Source organism: Cyclopterus lumpus, chromosome 8 (genome assembly GCF_009769545.1).
Source record: "Cyclopterus lumpus isolate fCycLum1 chromosome 8, fCycLum1.pri, whole genome shotgun sequence".
Lineage (NCBI taxonomy): Eukaryota > Metazoa > Chordata > Actinopteri > Perciformes > Cyclopteridae > Cyclopterus > Cyclopterus lumpus.
The window spans coordinates 17,727,888-17,743,618 of NC_046973.1; the positions used below are offsets into that span (position 1 = coordinate 17,727,888).

General features: G+C 44.0%; 1 protein-coding gene across 4 annotated transcripts; it reads left to right on the plus strand.

Annotated features, from left to right (window-relative positions):
- Window positions 1–22: 22 nt before the first annotated feature.
- Window positions 23–15,184, plus strand: trip10a (thyroid hormone receptor interactor 10a). Of its 4 annotated transcripts, XM_034539860.1 has the most exons (16): window positions 23–578; window positions 5,500–5,615; window positions 6,117–6,173; window positions 6,536–6,683; window positions 8,224–8,286; window positions 8,793–8,897; window positions 9,005–9,133; window positions 9,528–9,674; window positions 9,799–9,987; window positions 12,471–12,635; window positions 12,929–12,952; window positions 13,596–13,705; window positions 13,938–14,070; window positions 14,255–14,343; window positions 14,412–14,545; window positions 14,835–15,184. In XM_034539860.1, the coding sequence occupies exons 1-16, from the start codon at window positions 555–557 to the stop codon at window positions 14,984–14,986; spliced, it is 1,785 nt and encodes a 594-aa protein (XP_034395751.1). In that variant the 5' UTR covers window positions 23–554; the 3' UTR covers window positions 14,987–15,184. The 4 variants fall into 4 exon arrangements, with proteins under 4 accessions (XP_034395751.1, XP_034395752.1, XP_034395753.1 ...); XM_034539861.1 differs by lacking the exon at window positions 12,929–12,952 and having other exon boundaries at window positions 194–578; XM_034539862.1 differs by lacking the exon at window positions 12,471–12,635 and having other exon boundaries at window positions 211–578.
- Window positions 15,185–15,731: the final 547 nt, after the last annotated feature.

Here is a 15,731-nt window from a genome sequence, read left to right on the forward strand (position 1 = left end):
TTATGAGTAGGGGAACAAGCCTTATTCGGGTTTTATTAGCGTTCGTCAGCTAGAGCATCGGTTTTTGAAGATGTAATGCGTGATGATGAATTTTTTTAGGATGCTTCACAAAGCTTCCGGAGCTCAAGGACCCTTAAAAAAAAAAAAAAAAACAGGATGAACTTAAAAAGCATCACGCAAAAGGATCCTAAGTGCCAGGATGCAGCGCGGTCCTCTGGGAAGTGTCGCCCGTGGGATCAGTGCACTGCCCCTTTAAGACTTAGGATTTGGGAGTGACGCGTTTATGAAAGCTAGTTTATCCCTCTTTCGTTCGCTATGAAAAATATTTGGACAAACTACAATAACGACTTCCAGACTTCTTTTAACTAACTAATTATGATGCCGGTTTACATTATTTCTTGAAGGCAATAAAACCCGGACTGCGTCGTGGTCACGACTTATTTATCACGTCGGGATTGTACTCGCCAGGGCCGCGTCGTCCGACCCCGCTGGAGAACTTTGGAGAAGTTCTTTTGTATTCGGGACGGGCAGACAGCTTGGCCGACAAGCTGAACATGGACTGGGGCACAGAGCTTTGGGTGAGTCCGTCCTCTGGCTTGCTTTTGGTACTTTCGCCAGTTGTCAAGCTGGAAAACAGCGCGAGCTCTCGGCTCCAGAGTGCAGTGGGAACCGTCCTGCTTGGCGAGGATACGTTTTCCACGAAGAAGTGTTCGAAACGCTGCAAAAAAAAACACAAAAAAAACAAACACTGTGCGTGCACGAGCGCGGTTCCATTTGCGGACAGTTTTCTCTTCGGCGTCTAGGAGTTGAGACAAAGAGTGGGGCTGACTCCGACGGGTTGCTCTCGTGGAAAAGTGAGACAGTTAGTCTCGGATCCACGTATGCACATGCACACAGCATGTTTGGATCTTCAACATGGATCTTTTTTTTTTTTTTTTTTACGATGCTACTCCACATTGTTTTTAATATTAAGGGGTATCTGCAGTGCACGAAGCAAACAGCTGCAATGTAAAAGAAAAGAAAAATAGTCTGTTTATGCCTTAATAGTTTGAGACATAAATCCCCCTTCTGCTAATCACATATGGAAGTACTAAATCAAAAGTCAAATTTCGAGAATCTGCATGCACAGAGGCCACTCTTGTCATGTTAACTATATGCATTTTTAATGCCAGGGTTAAAGAATGTGTGTCACAATGCTATTTATTCTGCACGTGCAAGTGTGCTGAGGTGGGCTGTACCCAGTGGGACGTCTCACTGTTTACAGTCTGGCACTCCTTGCTTCCATAGGGATGACATCCGATGCTGTCACTTTGCCTTGGCAACAAGCTTCACCACTGATGGAGTGCCTCGTGTGTCCACCTGAGTTGCATGCTTGTTTATTCAACAATCAGGGCGCTGATTTCTGGAGATCTTGATTTTTTTTTTTTTTAGGTGTGATTTGTTGGATTGAGTGCTCATAGGTTCCTTAGGACCTGCGTTTTTTATTGGGCTGACCGATATAACCATATCAAAAAAAAAAGAGTCCTTCAGATGGTAATTTTTAAAAAACCGAGGGCTGTTTTCTAGCTCAAAACAAATCGTTTTTTCTATTTTTTTAAACCGTAAACTGTGAAAAGTGACACTATCCAGAATCTAAACAACCTCTGTTGAAAAATCCATATCACAGTCATCACCTTGATGACCGTACCACTGCAATGAAGCCACACATTTGCAAACACTCCCACACGCACATTCTCATTGAACCTGAATATGTTCAAATGGAGCATTGCAACGATGGGAAGTTGTGACCTCATTCCAGAGTCTCCCCCCTGGGCCTCTTCCCCTGTCCCCTTTTCCATCCTACATGCTGCTGGTGCAACAGTCTAATTAGTTTTGCCCTACTTTTGATTGAGTCGGAGAAACATTCGCACCCCAGTAATAATCGGAGTCTCTGTCTCGGTATACGAGGCGTTCCTGTTCATTGCACCACGTTGTTTCACTGCAAAGTCTCCACACAAATGCCAGTCCCCTTTCTTCAGGCGATCTCAAATGCATCCGATTTAATCAAAAGTTTTTTATATTTTTTTTATACAGTGGGTTCATTGAGCTGTAGCCTCGCCTGTCTGGTTAGACAAAGCCCCGTAGGCATAATTGTGTTAATGTTTGGTGTGAGAGTCATCACTTGGGGTCAAGTCGGCTCAATGGCATCTGTCCCCTGATTGTCGTTAATCCAAATGCTATTTTAAGGCGCACGTTTGCACAGTGCAAGATCAGTGTCGAAGCATTAGCCGTGGTAGTGAGTGCTGCCAGGCCAGTCCGGAGAACCACAGTGGCAGATCTGGTCGGGCAAGGCCCCCGAAGCCTTTAGTAGACCGGGTGACTCAGGTCTGAAACATCCACCCGTGTATGTCGGTGACTTTCAGGGTGACTCCTTTTGAAGTTATGTGGCGTTCGCTGGATGCCAGCTTTCTGTCTGGTATTACTGGAACGGTTGGATGACATGTTCCTATTAAAAGTGTCAAATATGTCAAAACTATTCAAAATGTCTAACTCGTATGTACACGTACGGAAGGGAGTAATAATAGAATGGGATGTTGGTCAGAAACATGACATTTGCTGTTGTCGGGAGTTTCCTTCGCAGACCGTTTTATGATTTATAAAAAAAAATGTGTTCAGTACAAACCCAGTCTATTGGGACCGATAAAGCTAGTTTTAGATGGTTATAAATCGCAGCAGATGTTAACAGCCACCGGTGTTTGGCGAGACAATGATCATGTCCTTGAATGATGTGTGTTTCGTTCAGACAGTTTAATGAGGTTGGCTTCTCCTCTACTCCTTGTTTTGAGTTCAGCAGTCACAGTTAATTTACAGAGATTATCGTTGGCTGCTTTTTCTGCCATTTCCAAAAGAGCACACAGTTCTGAGTTTATCCGAGGGTCATTCTGCTCCAGAAATGCTGCACCAAGAAATACATGTTCTACGCGTAGAAGGAACAGTCGGCGTACCAAAGACGACAGGAATGGTCAGTCGGCGAATTTGTTGATTGACAGATCTGTAAAACTGAATTCTTCCACAAATAACAAACATAAAGCACCGCTGTAACATTTTGTGTTTACTAGAGTCACGGCTCATGAGTTTCTTGGAAATAAGTCATTCAGCATGACAATGAAATAGTTTGTATCAGTAGATCTAGATATTTTGTTGCGTGATAAACAGTTTTTTTTGTTGTTGTTGTGTCTCTTCAGCTGTGTTGTCAGTTGCTGCTCACGTCAGTTTCACAATTTATGTTTCACAAATAAAGTCGCTGATAAAGTTATTTAATTGCAGTTGGGGTTACGTAAGTAACGGGATACACTGATGTGTAGCTCGACGTGATAGTTTGATCACGGCGCACATAGAACAAACTCTTTTTATTAGTAACGACATTCACTATCGTAATCCTGTGAGATTTAAGAAAAATGTTTTTTTTTTTTTTTTTTTTTTTTTCAATATTGGAACTAGAAGAATAGGACAAATAATTAAGTGCAATGTCTTCTTTGGTGTGAACACTTTATGTCCCTCACTGTAAATCAATCCGTTCCTGCTAATGAGGTGCGGGTACCTCCATAATGACCATGAAAGGATGGCAAACCATTAAAGTACAGTAGGACATTTTATCTTAATGCAGAAGTTGTTTACCAACACATTCACACTGACGCTTTATCAGACCCCTTGTGCGTCTGTATGTCAGCAGCGTTGGTATTTGACAGCCTGGCAATGAGAATGCTCTGTATTACCTGAATCTGGTATGTTTGATCAACTTTTTACCAGGTGTGTTGTATACAGGAGTATTATTCTTTCAATGTGACCCAATATTGGCAGATACTCGCAGTGGGATCACTTGAAGTGGGAGACAAAACACTGGTTTGGGGACCTCCCAACTTACAGGCGACAGCGTGCCTCACACTGTGAGACCTCCCCATCAATCTCCACAGTAGTTGTTGACCCTTTTTGCACACTTGGCAGTCTCGAAACGTAATCTGCAAAAATAGGTGGTATTTATGCAAAAGGGACGTATCAAGAGATGAGTGCAGTTTTATATATATATTTTTTTTATCCTGCTATTCAATTTCAATTCAATTCAGTTTATTACGTGTAGCCCAATACCACAAATTACAAACTAGCCTCAGAGGGCTTTACAATCTGTACACATACGACGACATCCCCGTCCCAGGACCTCACATCAAATCAGGAAAAAACTCCCCAAAAATAACCTTTTCACAGGGAAAAAAAGGGAAGAAACTATCAAAGCTGTTCCATAAAACGATGCATAACACCTCTTAGTCATGCAGTTAAGTATCTATAATCGACAATTTATAAAAATTCAGATCTTTCCCAGTTCACCTGGTGCTGTGCTGTTCACCATTTGGCCACTATTTTAATGCTATTTTAAGCTTTCTTTCATATTCATCATTTAACGCATATTACCATGTGTTTATGTTGTCGTGGATAACCGTGACATGACATTTCCATAGCGTCCCCCATGCCTAACGGTCAGTGTAGATAATTGCAGCCTCAGTCTTCTGCTCTGTTGAGGTTGGACTGGATGCTCGTTTTTTAAATGATTGATAAATACGTCTCTCCATTTGAACAAAGCGGGTGCCTTAACACCCTACCATTTGGTTATGTTGCTAATATTCTTCTCTCGCAAGTAAAATGATGTTCCACATCTAAGAAGAAAATCTCTAGTCGTTGCCATTTATAAATGACTCAGAATCAAGCCCACGAACGCTGCCTATTGGTTATGTTATTTTAGTGATGGATTACCTCTGTACAAATGGATTAACCTTTCACTGGGTTCTGTGATCATTCATTTGGGTTTGGCCCCTTTCTTTTGTTTTACCAGAAGGAAGGTTTTTTGGAAAAACAGGGCCCAACTCGTCAGGAATCCTCTTTCAACATCCCCCCCCCATCATCATCAACACTGAAGACGCCAGCAAAGAAAGCTTGAGGGTGTTGCGTAGAGTGGGAGAATATTGGTGAAGATCTCATCTCCTCACACGTCTCAGACTTGTCAGAACTTGCAGGTGTCGTGAAGTCAGCGAATTCAGTTGCACTGTGCCTGAGGGATTTATTATTTTTGGAAAATAGCTACATTAAAACTCTGGAGAGCTCATTTGATGTAATTCACAGGATATACATCAGAACGGCGCCTAATTGTTCCTCCATGACTCTCGTTGTGACCCCACGTTTCCTTCAACTGCCCTCTCTCTTTAAAAAAACGTGGTCATTTTTAAAGCTAGGAAGAAGTTTTCGAGGTCATTTGACCACGATTTATGTGCACGCGCGGAGAGAGTTTGTGGAATCCAGTGTGTTTTTTTAAAAATTTTTATTACTTCCATTCGAGTTACATTTAAAGATGACCTTAAACTCAACCGCAGGAACGTCCCGGTTATGACCCAGAAGTTAACACATGTTCCCATGTCCTGACCGGCTTTAATGTCTTTTCCTTATTTGTCTCTCGCTTCTTGGGTTCTCCAGGACCAATACGACATCATCGAGAAGCACACGCAGTCTGGCCTGGAGCTGGTGGAGAAGTATGTGAAATTTGTGAAGGAGAGGACTGAGATTGAGCAAAACTACGCCAAGCAACTGAGGTAGGCCTCGCTCAAAATGGTGCGTGTGCGTGTGCGTGTGCGTGTGCGTGTGTGTGTGCGCGCATGGGAGCATGTTGAAAGGCTGTTTATGAAATGTTTGTGGGGGCCTTGTGACTACTTTTGGTACAGAATCTAACTCGTCTCTGAAACACTGGCCTCATTCTCCGGCTGCAGTGTGCTCCCTCTCTCGGTTGTCTCCCAGTCCTCCGGCCCACATCTGCTGTAGCGCTGAGCTTTGCTGGAGAGGAAGTGGGAGCAGACTGGCACATGATAGACAGGATGTGGTCAGAGAGAGAAAGAGAGAGAGAGAGAGAGAGAGAGTAAAAGAAAAAACAACAACTATTTGAATGTGTTTTATACTGCTGTTTTTGATTCAACTGTATAACACAGCCAGTGGTTGCATAAGTATAGCGAGCTTTCTTCAATCCACCTTTTTCCCCATTGAGAATGTATCAAGTATTTATTTTCCCATTCCTTTTGATGCACTTTCACTGTCCACAGGAACCTTTCAAAGAAGTATAATCTGAAACGAAGCGGCAAAGATGAACCAGATTGCAGGTTAGCGCCTCTTTTTTTTGAGGTTTTTCTTTTTTTATTCTTTCAGGAATTACATTTAGCTGCGAAACGATGTTAGCTAGACATGTGCATACGATGTCAATTAGGATTTACACCCATTATAACCTGCAAATAGTATCACGTTTCAAAGGGTTAGGAGTGGCCTTGTCATTAGTGTCATTTGTGCTGTGCTATGGGATGCTTTTGGAGCCATTTAAATGCCCCGGCGAATGAAGTCATTAGCTTCTCATTATGACTTGGCTCACTGATGACTTCTCTTTGAGCCTGCGTTTGTATCATTTCATCAGTGGTCCCATCGGCGTGTGTTTTCATTTTCTCCACCCTTTCCTCCACTTGAATGGTAGGTTTTCCAGCTACCAGTCTTTTCTGGAAGTGCTGAACGAGATGAACGACTACGCGGGGCAGCGAGAGCTAATTGCCGAGAACATGATGATGAACATTTGCATCGATCTCACCAAGTACCTGCAAGAGCTCAAGCAGGAACGCAAGATGGTGAGCCGACTAGGAGTGCATCATTCTGCTTGAAGTCCATCTTTGCAGCTGCGAGTACATTGTATTATGTTGCCACACTGCCCTGTTTTTTTGTTATATATATATATATATATATATATATATATATATATATATTTTTTTTTTTTAAATTATTATTATTATTCTCTCTATATCTATCTCTCTCTCTCTCTCTCTATCTATATATATATTGTAAAAAAATGAATGCCATCACAATATCCCAGTGCTCAAGGTGAAACCAAGAATAAATCACCAATTATTCCGTAAAAAACAGTATTGCTGACACGTTGTTTACATGGCTAATAAAAAAAGAATATTCCATTTATATTCCCATATACATGCAGTCGTGCATATTCCGATTAGCCTAAAATGCCCCCCATCACACCGTTCTTGCCTCTGTTTTGACGGGTCGATGCCCAACCATGTCGTTTGTTTGTTTTTTCCGTCAACTTAAATATGTTAAATGTCAACGTTTTCCACAGGTGGCGGACTTGTTTTGACTGTGCAAACACAGCCCCTTTCCTTCCTTCAACCACCTTCTAAAATAGCTCATATTTGCACATCCAAAAACCTGTTGATATCCAAATCCTTCCCAATGCTTAAAAGTAGGCGTGTTTCTCCTTCCAACCAGAAATGTGGGCTTTTCTTATGGGCATGCATCTCTACTTCGGCTGTGCAAACTATTGCCAAGATGGTTTGTGTACAACACACAGAGATGTAAACAGGAAAGAGGCCGCGTGTCACAAAAGGCCGTAAAAAAAAACAAAAAAAACATTGAGACGTGTATTCCGAAATGCGCTGTATACATGTCCAAAGAATGCTCCTTAACATGGTTAACGCAGCATATCCCAATTAATCGTAACATGTTCCATTCGGAATTATAATTCAGAATATCAAACTGGAACATTACGTTGATCCATATCAAAATTCAGAATATTGTCATTTTCAGAACAATAGTGGAATAGGAGTGTGCATGTAAATGTTTTTGCATTTTTGCTTTTTTATGACTGATTTAATTGATCGATCACTGCAGCTCTTGAGTTCATTTACTACTACGTGTCTGCAGCACCATGTTCAACTGGACTGAGAGAATGCCAAATGAGGTTTTCACTAGTGAGTCTGCAGCACACGCAGCTGAGGAGGAGTGTACGGTGAAGGGTGGGAGGGGAATGGAGGCAGATTTAAAGGAGTGGAGAGGGGCAGAGCTCCCTGTTGTGGCAGGAAAAGAAGCCTTTCTTGGTGTCTCCAGGCGGAGGCATGGTCAGAGCGGCGCGTCGACCATTTCTGTGTGAGGAATGCGTCGGATTGCAGGGCGCTGCAGCCGTGTGCAGGCTCTCGTCGCTGCAGACGTGATGTCTCAGCGCAGACACACTGGTATTTGTTTTCTTGTCTGCTATGTTGTGCGGCCTTAGGAGGTCATTGTTTATTCAGTGTCTGCGTCTGCACTTGGCTGTCTCTCTGTATGTCATCTGACCCCGCCTCCCCCTCTTCTCACTCTGCCTATTTTTATGAATGTCTGCAGTACTTGATGGAGGCCAAGAGGGCCCAGCAGAGTTTGGAGAGCACCTACAAGCAGCTTGACAGTGTAAGTCTTGACCCAGAAAAAAAAAAAAAAAAAAAAAAACATTCCATCATTGCTAATGTTTTTTTTTTTTTATGCGATAATCAAAGCTGTGAGATATATATATATATATATATATATATATATATATATATATATATATATATATATATATACATATTTTTTAGAGTCCCTTTTGGTCCATTATGAAAGACAGGACAAATTGTAGGCAAATGGCTGCACCCTCAATGTGGCTGGTCAGGTGTCTATATTTGTCTATAGTAAAAACAGATACAAACAGAATGCAAAGCATTTTTTCTTTTAGACGCCTATCATCAATCCAAGATTTTTACCCACACCGTTATGATTGGAGATGTTCTCTTCCATAACCGAGAATAAAATAAAAAATGCTTCGTTCCAAATGGTCCAACCCCCCCCCCATCGTCATTCAGCCACTCGCCTGATTGAAGTGAACCTGGTCTTTCTCTGTTTCTCTCTCCATCTCTCTCTTTTCTCTTCCTCCACACCAGAGTAAAAAGCGCTTCGAAAGGGAATGGAGAGAAGCAGAGCGCACGGCACAGTACGCCGAGAAGACCGATCAAGACATCAACGCCACGAAGGCGGACGTTGAAAAAGTAACCCGGGGAAATGAAACTGTTACTTTTTAAGGACCGTTTACCCAATCGACACAAGTCGAGTCAGATCCACTTGGTTGACCTGTTTTCTGTCTGTGTGGTTCCAGGCCAAGCAGCAAGCTCATATGAGATCACACGTAGCCGAGGAGTGTAAGAACGACTACGCTGCGCAGCTTCAGAAGTACAACAAGGAGCAGAACCAATTCTATTTTAATGACATGCCACTCATTTTCAATGTAAGTGGGTTACACTTGACGTGTTCCCCGAACATGGATTTGAATTGTTAACATATGGGGACAGTAATAACTGCTATTAGTCTGCTAGAATATAGATGTATTTTATTTGGGACATAAACATTTGAAATGGAACATGCCTAATGGAAAATGTGCATTTAGCCATTTTATGCTGACGTTTACATTTTAAAGATTTTCTGAAAAAAAAACAAAATAAAAATATGCACTCGCATATTGACTCTAAACCAGCGAAGAACTCGTTTTAGTTATTCGCTTTGAAGCTTTTCGTCAGAGCATTAACAAACACATTTTTAGAATCGTGAATGACTAAACATCGCGCTTGATATTGAGAGGCATATTGCAAATATGGGCCCACGTCTTGTGTGTTTCTCACCAGAAATTGCAGGATCTGGATGAGAGGCGAGTACGGAAGTTGGCGCAAGGCTACATCTTGTTCTCAGACACAGAGAAGCATGTGATGCCCATCATTGGCAAGTGCCTGGAGGGCATTACGAAAGCCGGCACTAATGTGAATGAGAGAAATGTGAGTTGGTCTCAAAAACAACTTGCTACATTGTTTTAGTTTTTGTTTGCGCAACATGGCTTCGTGCAGCCAATTTGTTTCAATAACTCTTGATTGCTCTTTTCCACAATTGCATCTAATGCAGGACTCCATGGTTGTAGTAGAGCAGAACAAGTCAGGCTTTGAACGTCCTGGAGATGTGGAGTTTGAGGATTACAGTCAGGGCATCAACCGAGCCTCTTCTGACAGCAGCCTGGGCACGCCGAAAGGCCCCATGGAACTTCTGGGAAAGAACAGGAACAAAAACTTTTGGCTTTTCAGCAAAAAGAGTAAGGTAGGACATTCCACATTAGGCTGATGCATCCTTAACGACGAGGCCTCTCTCGCTGGTAGAAAGGCTTCTTGCATCGTGGTAATTGTGCAATGAATGCACCAGCGAACCTCTCCATCAATGATCAACGGCAGCAGATTTTAAAATCTGCAGGTGGGCATTCAGTCAGATTAGTGGGTGACTCCTTGCACGTCAATGTTTTAGTGTTTGAGCCCCCCGAGCCAGCAGGAAGGAGCCAGGAAATCCCTCATGATGGCGCTGCGGTTGTGGCGCACACACACGCACACGCACACGCACACGCACACACACACTAAGACACAACCTTCTCATCTCTAAGGCTAAGAATAATAATGCATGAACCTCTTTCATTATATTACACGTGAACTCACACTCGCACTCACACCACCTCCCTAGAACTGGACCGTTGCATGAGTCTGTCCCTGACTGTGAATGCCCCCCCCCCCCCCCCCCCCCCCCACACCCTCTACACTCCCTCCCTGCTTCTGCAGCGTGGCTTCCAATAGGTCAACTGGCAGGCAGCATTCTGCTGTGCTTGTGCTTTCATCAGCACGGGGCCCAAACAACATTGCACTTTCCTCTACAGGCGTCCACAAACACACTGCTTCTATTATACTGCCCAGAAGCTTGCATTATGTCGCTCTTCACAATACGATTTTTGTCACAACAATCGGGGATGACACCAGGTCTGCCGGGTCAAAAAAGAAATTGGGTCGGGTCCAACCGCACGCATGCAGGCCATTGATCATTTGGGTGTTTTTGTAGTTGGTCTTGAGAAATCTATTTGGGTCAAGAGAGCCTCACTACTTCGCAAACATGGATCTTATCTCAAAGGAGCACTCTTGCTGGGGTCCAACATTGAGCTGGTGATAGCTGACCCCACCCCCCACCCCCTCCTGCATCAGCACTAAATGATACCCTCTTTCTTCCCTGCAGTGTTTGCTTTTTCAGCGCCTCGCTACTCTCTGCATGTCTTATCTCGGCTGTGCTCTGCTGTGCGCTCTTCTTGCTCTCTCTCTCTCTCTCTCTGTGTGTGTGTGTGTGTGTGTGTGTGTGGCACACTGCTCTGTGTCACCAGTCATGCTCTCCCAATCAGGCCGATAGAGCAGTATGAATAGGAGGCTGACTTTATTGGCTTGAGTGAGCGCCTAAACATTCCCACTCTTAGCTGCTCTCCTGTACTTAGACCGCCATAACTCTCAAGAAAAGTGGCACATACCCAGTAGATGTTCACATAATGATAGTGCCGTCCCTCCAGCCCTCAGCATTTACACAAAGGACCTTGTTATAGGGCTGTTTTAGACATTCACTATTAAAGACTATAACACATCAGCCTCCTGTGTAATTTAGCTAATAGATCCCACCCCCACCTTTCCACATAGGCATGCTGTACAGCTGACACTGGGAGGTATAACTGCAGTTTACCCTTGGCATGTTTTCAACTTAACCCCCTTTCTAAGAGGTCATACTTGGCAGTCTTCAAGCCCAAAACGATCTATATGCGCAAATGACACCGATAACTTAGCAGGCTATTTTTAACAACTGCTCTGATATGAGTTGGTATTGTATCTATGTAGATGGCTTCAACGGATAGCTCAGTTTGAGCTGCGAAACATGCATTTGTGCACATAATCCTAATGATTGGCTTAATGAATGTTTTCTTTCTTTTATAAAATGGGTCATACTATTATTATCTTATTTTCAAAGATGTTCACTGCAGACCCAAGAATGCTGCGACCAAAAAGACCCAACAAGAATTAATATTCTTATTATGAACTTGCACATTAGAGCATGGCAAACGCATGTATTTAGATGAACCCAGTTTAATCCATTTAGTACAAATCCCAGTTAGGAAAATTTGACATTTGACAGTAATAACAATCTGGTTCATATTTAAAATGTCCATGTGATGGCTTTTGTTTCTTTGCAGTGCCACTAAATCTCTATAGAGAGGCCAGAGAGTAAAATATCCCTGAAGCTCATATCATTTTACCCTTCATGGGTCGGATAAAACTATGAAAATAATTTTAACATTTCCTTTTAGCACTTGAAATGTGTTCCTCTCTGTGGCTCAGCGCCCTTCATCCTGGCTCCAGTCTGACTGCAGGTGTTGGGCTGCTGGGGCTCTGGTGTGGGAGCTGTGGTTGGTCGCTTGCCGTCTGGCTTTTGTATCGTTTTCTTTTGTATTTTTTTTTTTATTAATCAGTGTGTTGATGAGAGCCAACGAGACAGCTGTTTTCTCTCCGGGCTCGCGTGCTGGGTTTACTCCTGTGTTGTCTTCCTGGCTTTGTGGTGTGCTTTTAAATTGTTGATGGTGTCTTTTTCTTTCCCCTTGTCACCTTGTTGTTTTTGTCTTCCCCGTCTCCCCCTCTATTTCTCCCCCTCCCTCTCCCCCCATCCTGTACACCGCCTGCATACCTCATGCTTGGGTGCTGGTACTTCGGGTCTCGCCCCCAACCCCCCCCCAGCTCTCTCCCTCCACGCTCCCACCTTTCTCGTCACCCCCCGCCCCTTCGCCCGCTAACGGACCCCCTTCCCCCAAGTTTGGCCGGGACCCCCTGTCGTACTGTTTGAAGGAGATCAATAGGACAGTCAAACCCAGAATCTCTTCCTTCCGGACACTCAGGAGATCGGTGAGTTATTAGAGGAGACCGTTGGGGTTTCAGGAAACCTCCACCCCATCAGGGCTCTCACATTATCCTGTGTCCCCCCCCCCCTCCCCTTTGCAAGAATGGCTGAATCCCTTGGATGACAATTAACATTTTAACATGTAGCATAGATTTTACATATGGTCCTTTTTGCTATTCTACATATCTTTGACATGTTGTAAACATCTAAGAACATATTTTTTAGTGTGGAAAAGTAAGAAACCACATTTTAAAGATATGTTCTATACACCGGTATGTACCGTTTCTCTTTCCCTCAGAAGTTTACTCCAGAGAAGATCACGGTAATGACAACATAACTAGTGTGGCGGTCTCAGTTGTGAATGGCCACCTTTTCCATTACAACAGCTCATGTCATTGTAATAGTCTTCCAGTCACAAAACTTCCGGAAACTGCAGTCGTTTCTGTGTTGAAAGGACCGAATATGCACCTTCCACAATCATGTCATGTTGCAAAAAAAGGATTGGTCCTGAGGTTGTATTGAAGAGGTGGCCCCCTGGTGGTGGAGTAAAGGAGGAACGCTTGGTAGCACAAGGGGACCCCGATTTTTGAAGTGGCCTTAATTGTCTCTACACTTTCTTGGGTCACCTTTTCCATCCAAGATTTCACGTCTTGAACTTGTAGTTCATCTGGCAATATTATATTATGAGTGTGCTACATCATATTGTTTGGGTGGTGGTTTTGGTTTCAGCTCACTGTTGTACATGAGCTGGCTTTACATTAAGGAGCCGTACAAACGTGTTACTATGATATATATAATGTATATTTCTTGCCACTTAATCATTGCCCCTTGAGCTGAACTCAAACCACAGGTTTTGTGTTCCTCCATAGGTGTCTGTTTTGTTGGTTTCCGATGGTTACTGTCGTGTATGGAACTGTTCAGTGTGAGGCTCAGTTCGGTGTTAACCGTCGTGTGAACTCTTGCAGCCTACGGTGACCGAGGACTTCGCCCATCTTCCTCCAGAGCAGCGCAGGAAGAGGTTACAACAAAAACTAGACGAAATTTGCAGAGAGCTGCAAAAGGAAGTAGATCAGAGGTGCGTGAGTTTGTGTATGTCTTGTGTATATCCGTATTTTAAAACCCATCTCTGTTAGAACTCCTCTGGTGAAGAGTGTGGATATAATATTCATGTGTATGACTCCGGTTGTGTCTGTGTGAGTGTTTGAATTGTTTACCCTGAGCTCTGCAGGGAACCAATTGCTACTGAAAGGCCCCCCCCCCCCCCCCCCCCTCTTCTTCCCTTGTTGCTCTCTCTCGCCTCTCTCCAGTGAGGCCCTGGGGAAAATGAAAGATGTTTATGAGAAGAATCCTCAAATGGGAGACCCTGCTAGTCTGGCATCCCAAATCAGCCAGACGTCGCAGAACATTGAGCGGCTCAGCGGAGAGCTCAACAAGTATGAGGTAATCCGGACCTCTATTGTTTATTCACGTTACGAGGTCATCATTTACCATTATGATGGGAGCCCATTGTGGCATTTTGGGCTATACAAATGAACATCACTTGATATACTGACCATTTTGAATGCGTCACAAAAAAACAGCATTTTTTTTTTCTCCCCCTTTTCACTTTGTCTCCCTCGTGTAGACGTGGTTGGCTGAGGCAGGAGGTCGAGGGGAGACTTTGCGCTATAAATCTCACACATTCAACAACAACGGGGCTCACGATGTACTCAGGTAACACTAAATCCGGCTCATAGACGGGTGGGTTTGGCACAGTGATGTATTGTCTGCTTCCTCTCCAGCCCTGATGGCGCTCACTCCGATGAAAGCACTCCTGATCCCTCCCAGGCCATCTACGCGGAGTTCGATGATGACTTTGAGGACGAGGAGCTAACGGTTCCTATTGGGAAATGCACGGCCATGTACAGCTTCCCTGGTATGTTGGCCGACGAGGACGTGCGAGTGTCCTTTTTGATTTAAAATGTCTCGATGAAAAGAGATCGGTTTCCTCTGAGCTGCAGCTCCTGCTTTCGAAATCAGTGGCCTTTTTGTAGTGCCTTTCGTAGCTTCTGATCAGTAAATATCAGAATCCAAGAATGGGGAGGAAAATAATTGTCAAACTCTCATAAGGAGCGAGGTCACAACTATATCAAGAGTCAAAGTCGTCTTATATGCTTAAACTAGTTCAGGACTATTTGCCAGCATGTAGTTTGTCTGTCTTCCAGGTGCCAGTGAAGGGACCATCTCTATGCAGGAGGGGGAGGTGCTGGCCGTGGTAGAGGAGGACAAAGGGGACGGCTGGACCCGTGTCCGTAGGAACAATGGGGATGAAGGCTACATACCGTCATCTTATGTCACCATCAACCTGAACAAATGACAGACCTATGAGGAACAAAGAGAAGAAGAAATGGTCTTCGTCACCAGACTGTATGCCGTTCTTCCCCATGAGACCAATCATAAAGAAGCCACAGCACTACGGGGCAGGACCACAGGTGTGTGCGGAAAGAGATCCAAATAAGTGTGCTTCATGAGAGAGGTGCCCCAAATGGGCAGGGGAATGGCGCTGACAGTGTTTCCCTCATGGCTTGCATTACATTTTTTGTAATCCCAGTTATCTAAGCCACCTCAACCACAAGGTTATTTTACTTTTGGATATCATGTCACAACAGTTTTTTTTTTATTTTGGTTTAACAATGTCGGATGGATCTCGGGGGGGGGGGGTGGGGGGGGTGGGGGGGCATTGCGGTACGAGCGTCCGCCTCGTCCCCGCAGCCCGATAAGGCTTCATCAGCTTCTAAATATGAGAGGGACAAGAAGAAGAAGAAGAAGAAGAGGAGGATGAGGATGAGGAAGAGGAAGAGGAGTGCTGCTGCCATCTTTACACGGAGTGTGCATACCAGTAAACCCCAGGAGGAAGTTACCTTTACATGTTTACGTTTTTATTTAGTTGAAAGCGGGACCTGCAGTTCTCATTCGCTCCCGCATACCACTTTCTAGCTTCACTAGTGCTTGCGAAGATGTACGGCGCCGTCACGTGGTTCGTGGCTGTTCTCGAGAGTCCCGGGGGGGATATATGAGTGAGGGTTTTAGGGGGGGGGGGGAATGCTTCACTTTTGGGTTTT

Excerpts from the sequence above, each read along its gene's own strand:
- trip10a (XM_034539860.1), top strand. The coding sequence starts at position 555 with ATGGACTGGGGCACAGAGCTTTGG. Across the intron at positions 579-5,499 it reads ACTGGGGCACAGAGCTTTGG|GACCAATACGACATCATCGA; the intron begins GTGAGTCCGTCC and ends TGGGTTCTCCAG. Across the intron at positions 14,546-14,834 it reads GGCCATGTACAGCTTCCCTG|GTGCCAGTGAAGGGACCATC; the intron begins GTATGTTGGCCG and ends TCTGTCTTCCAG.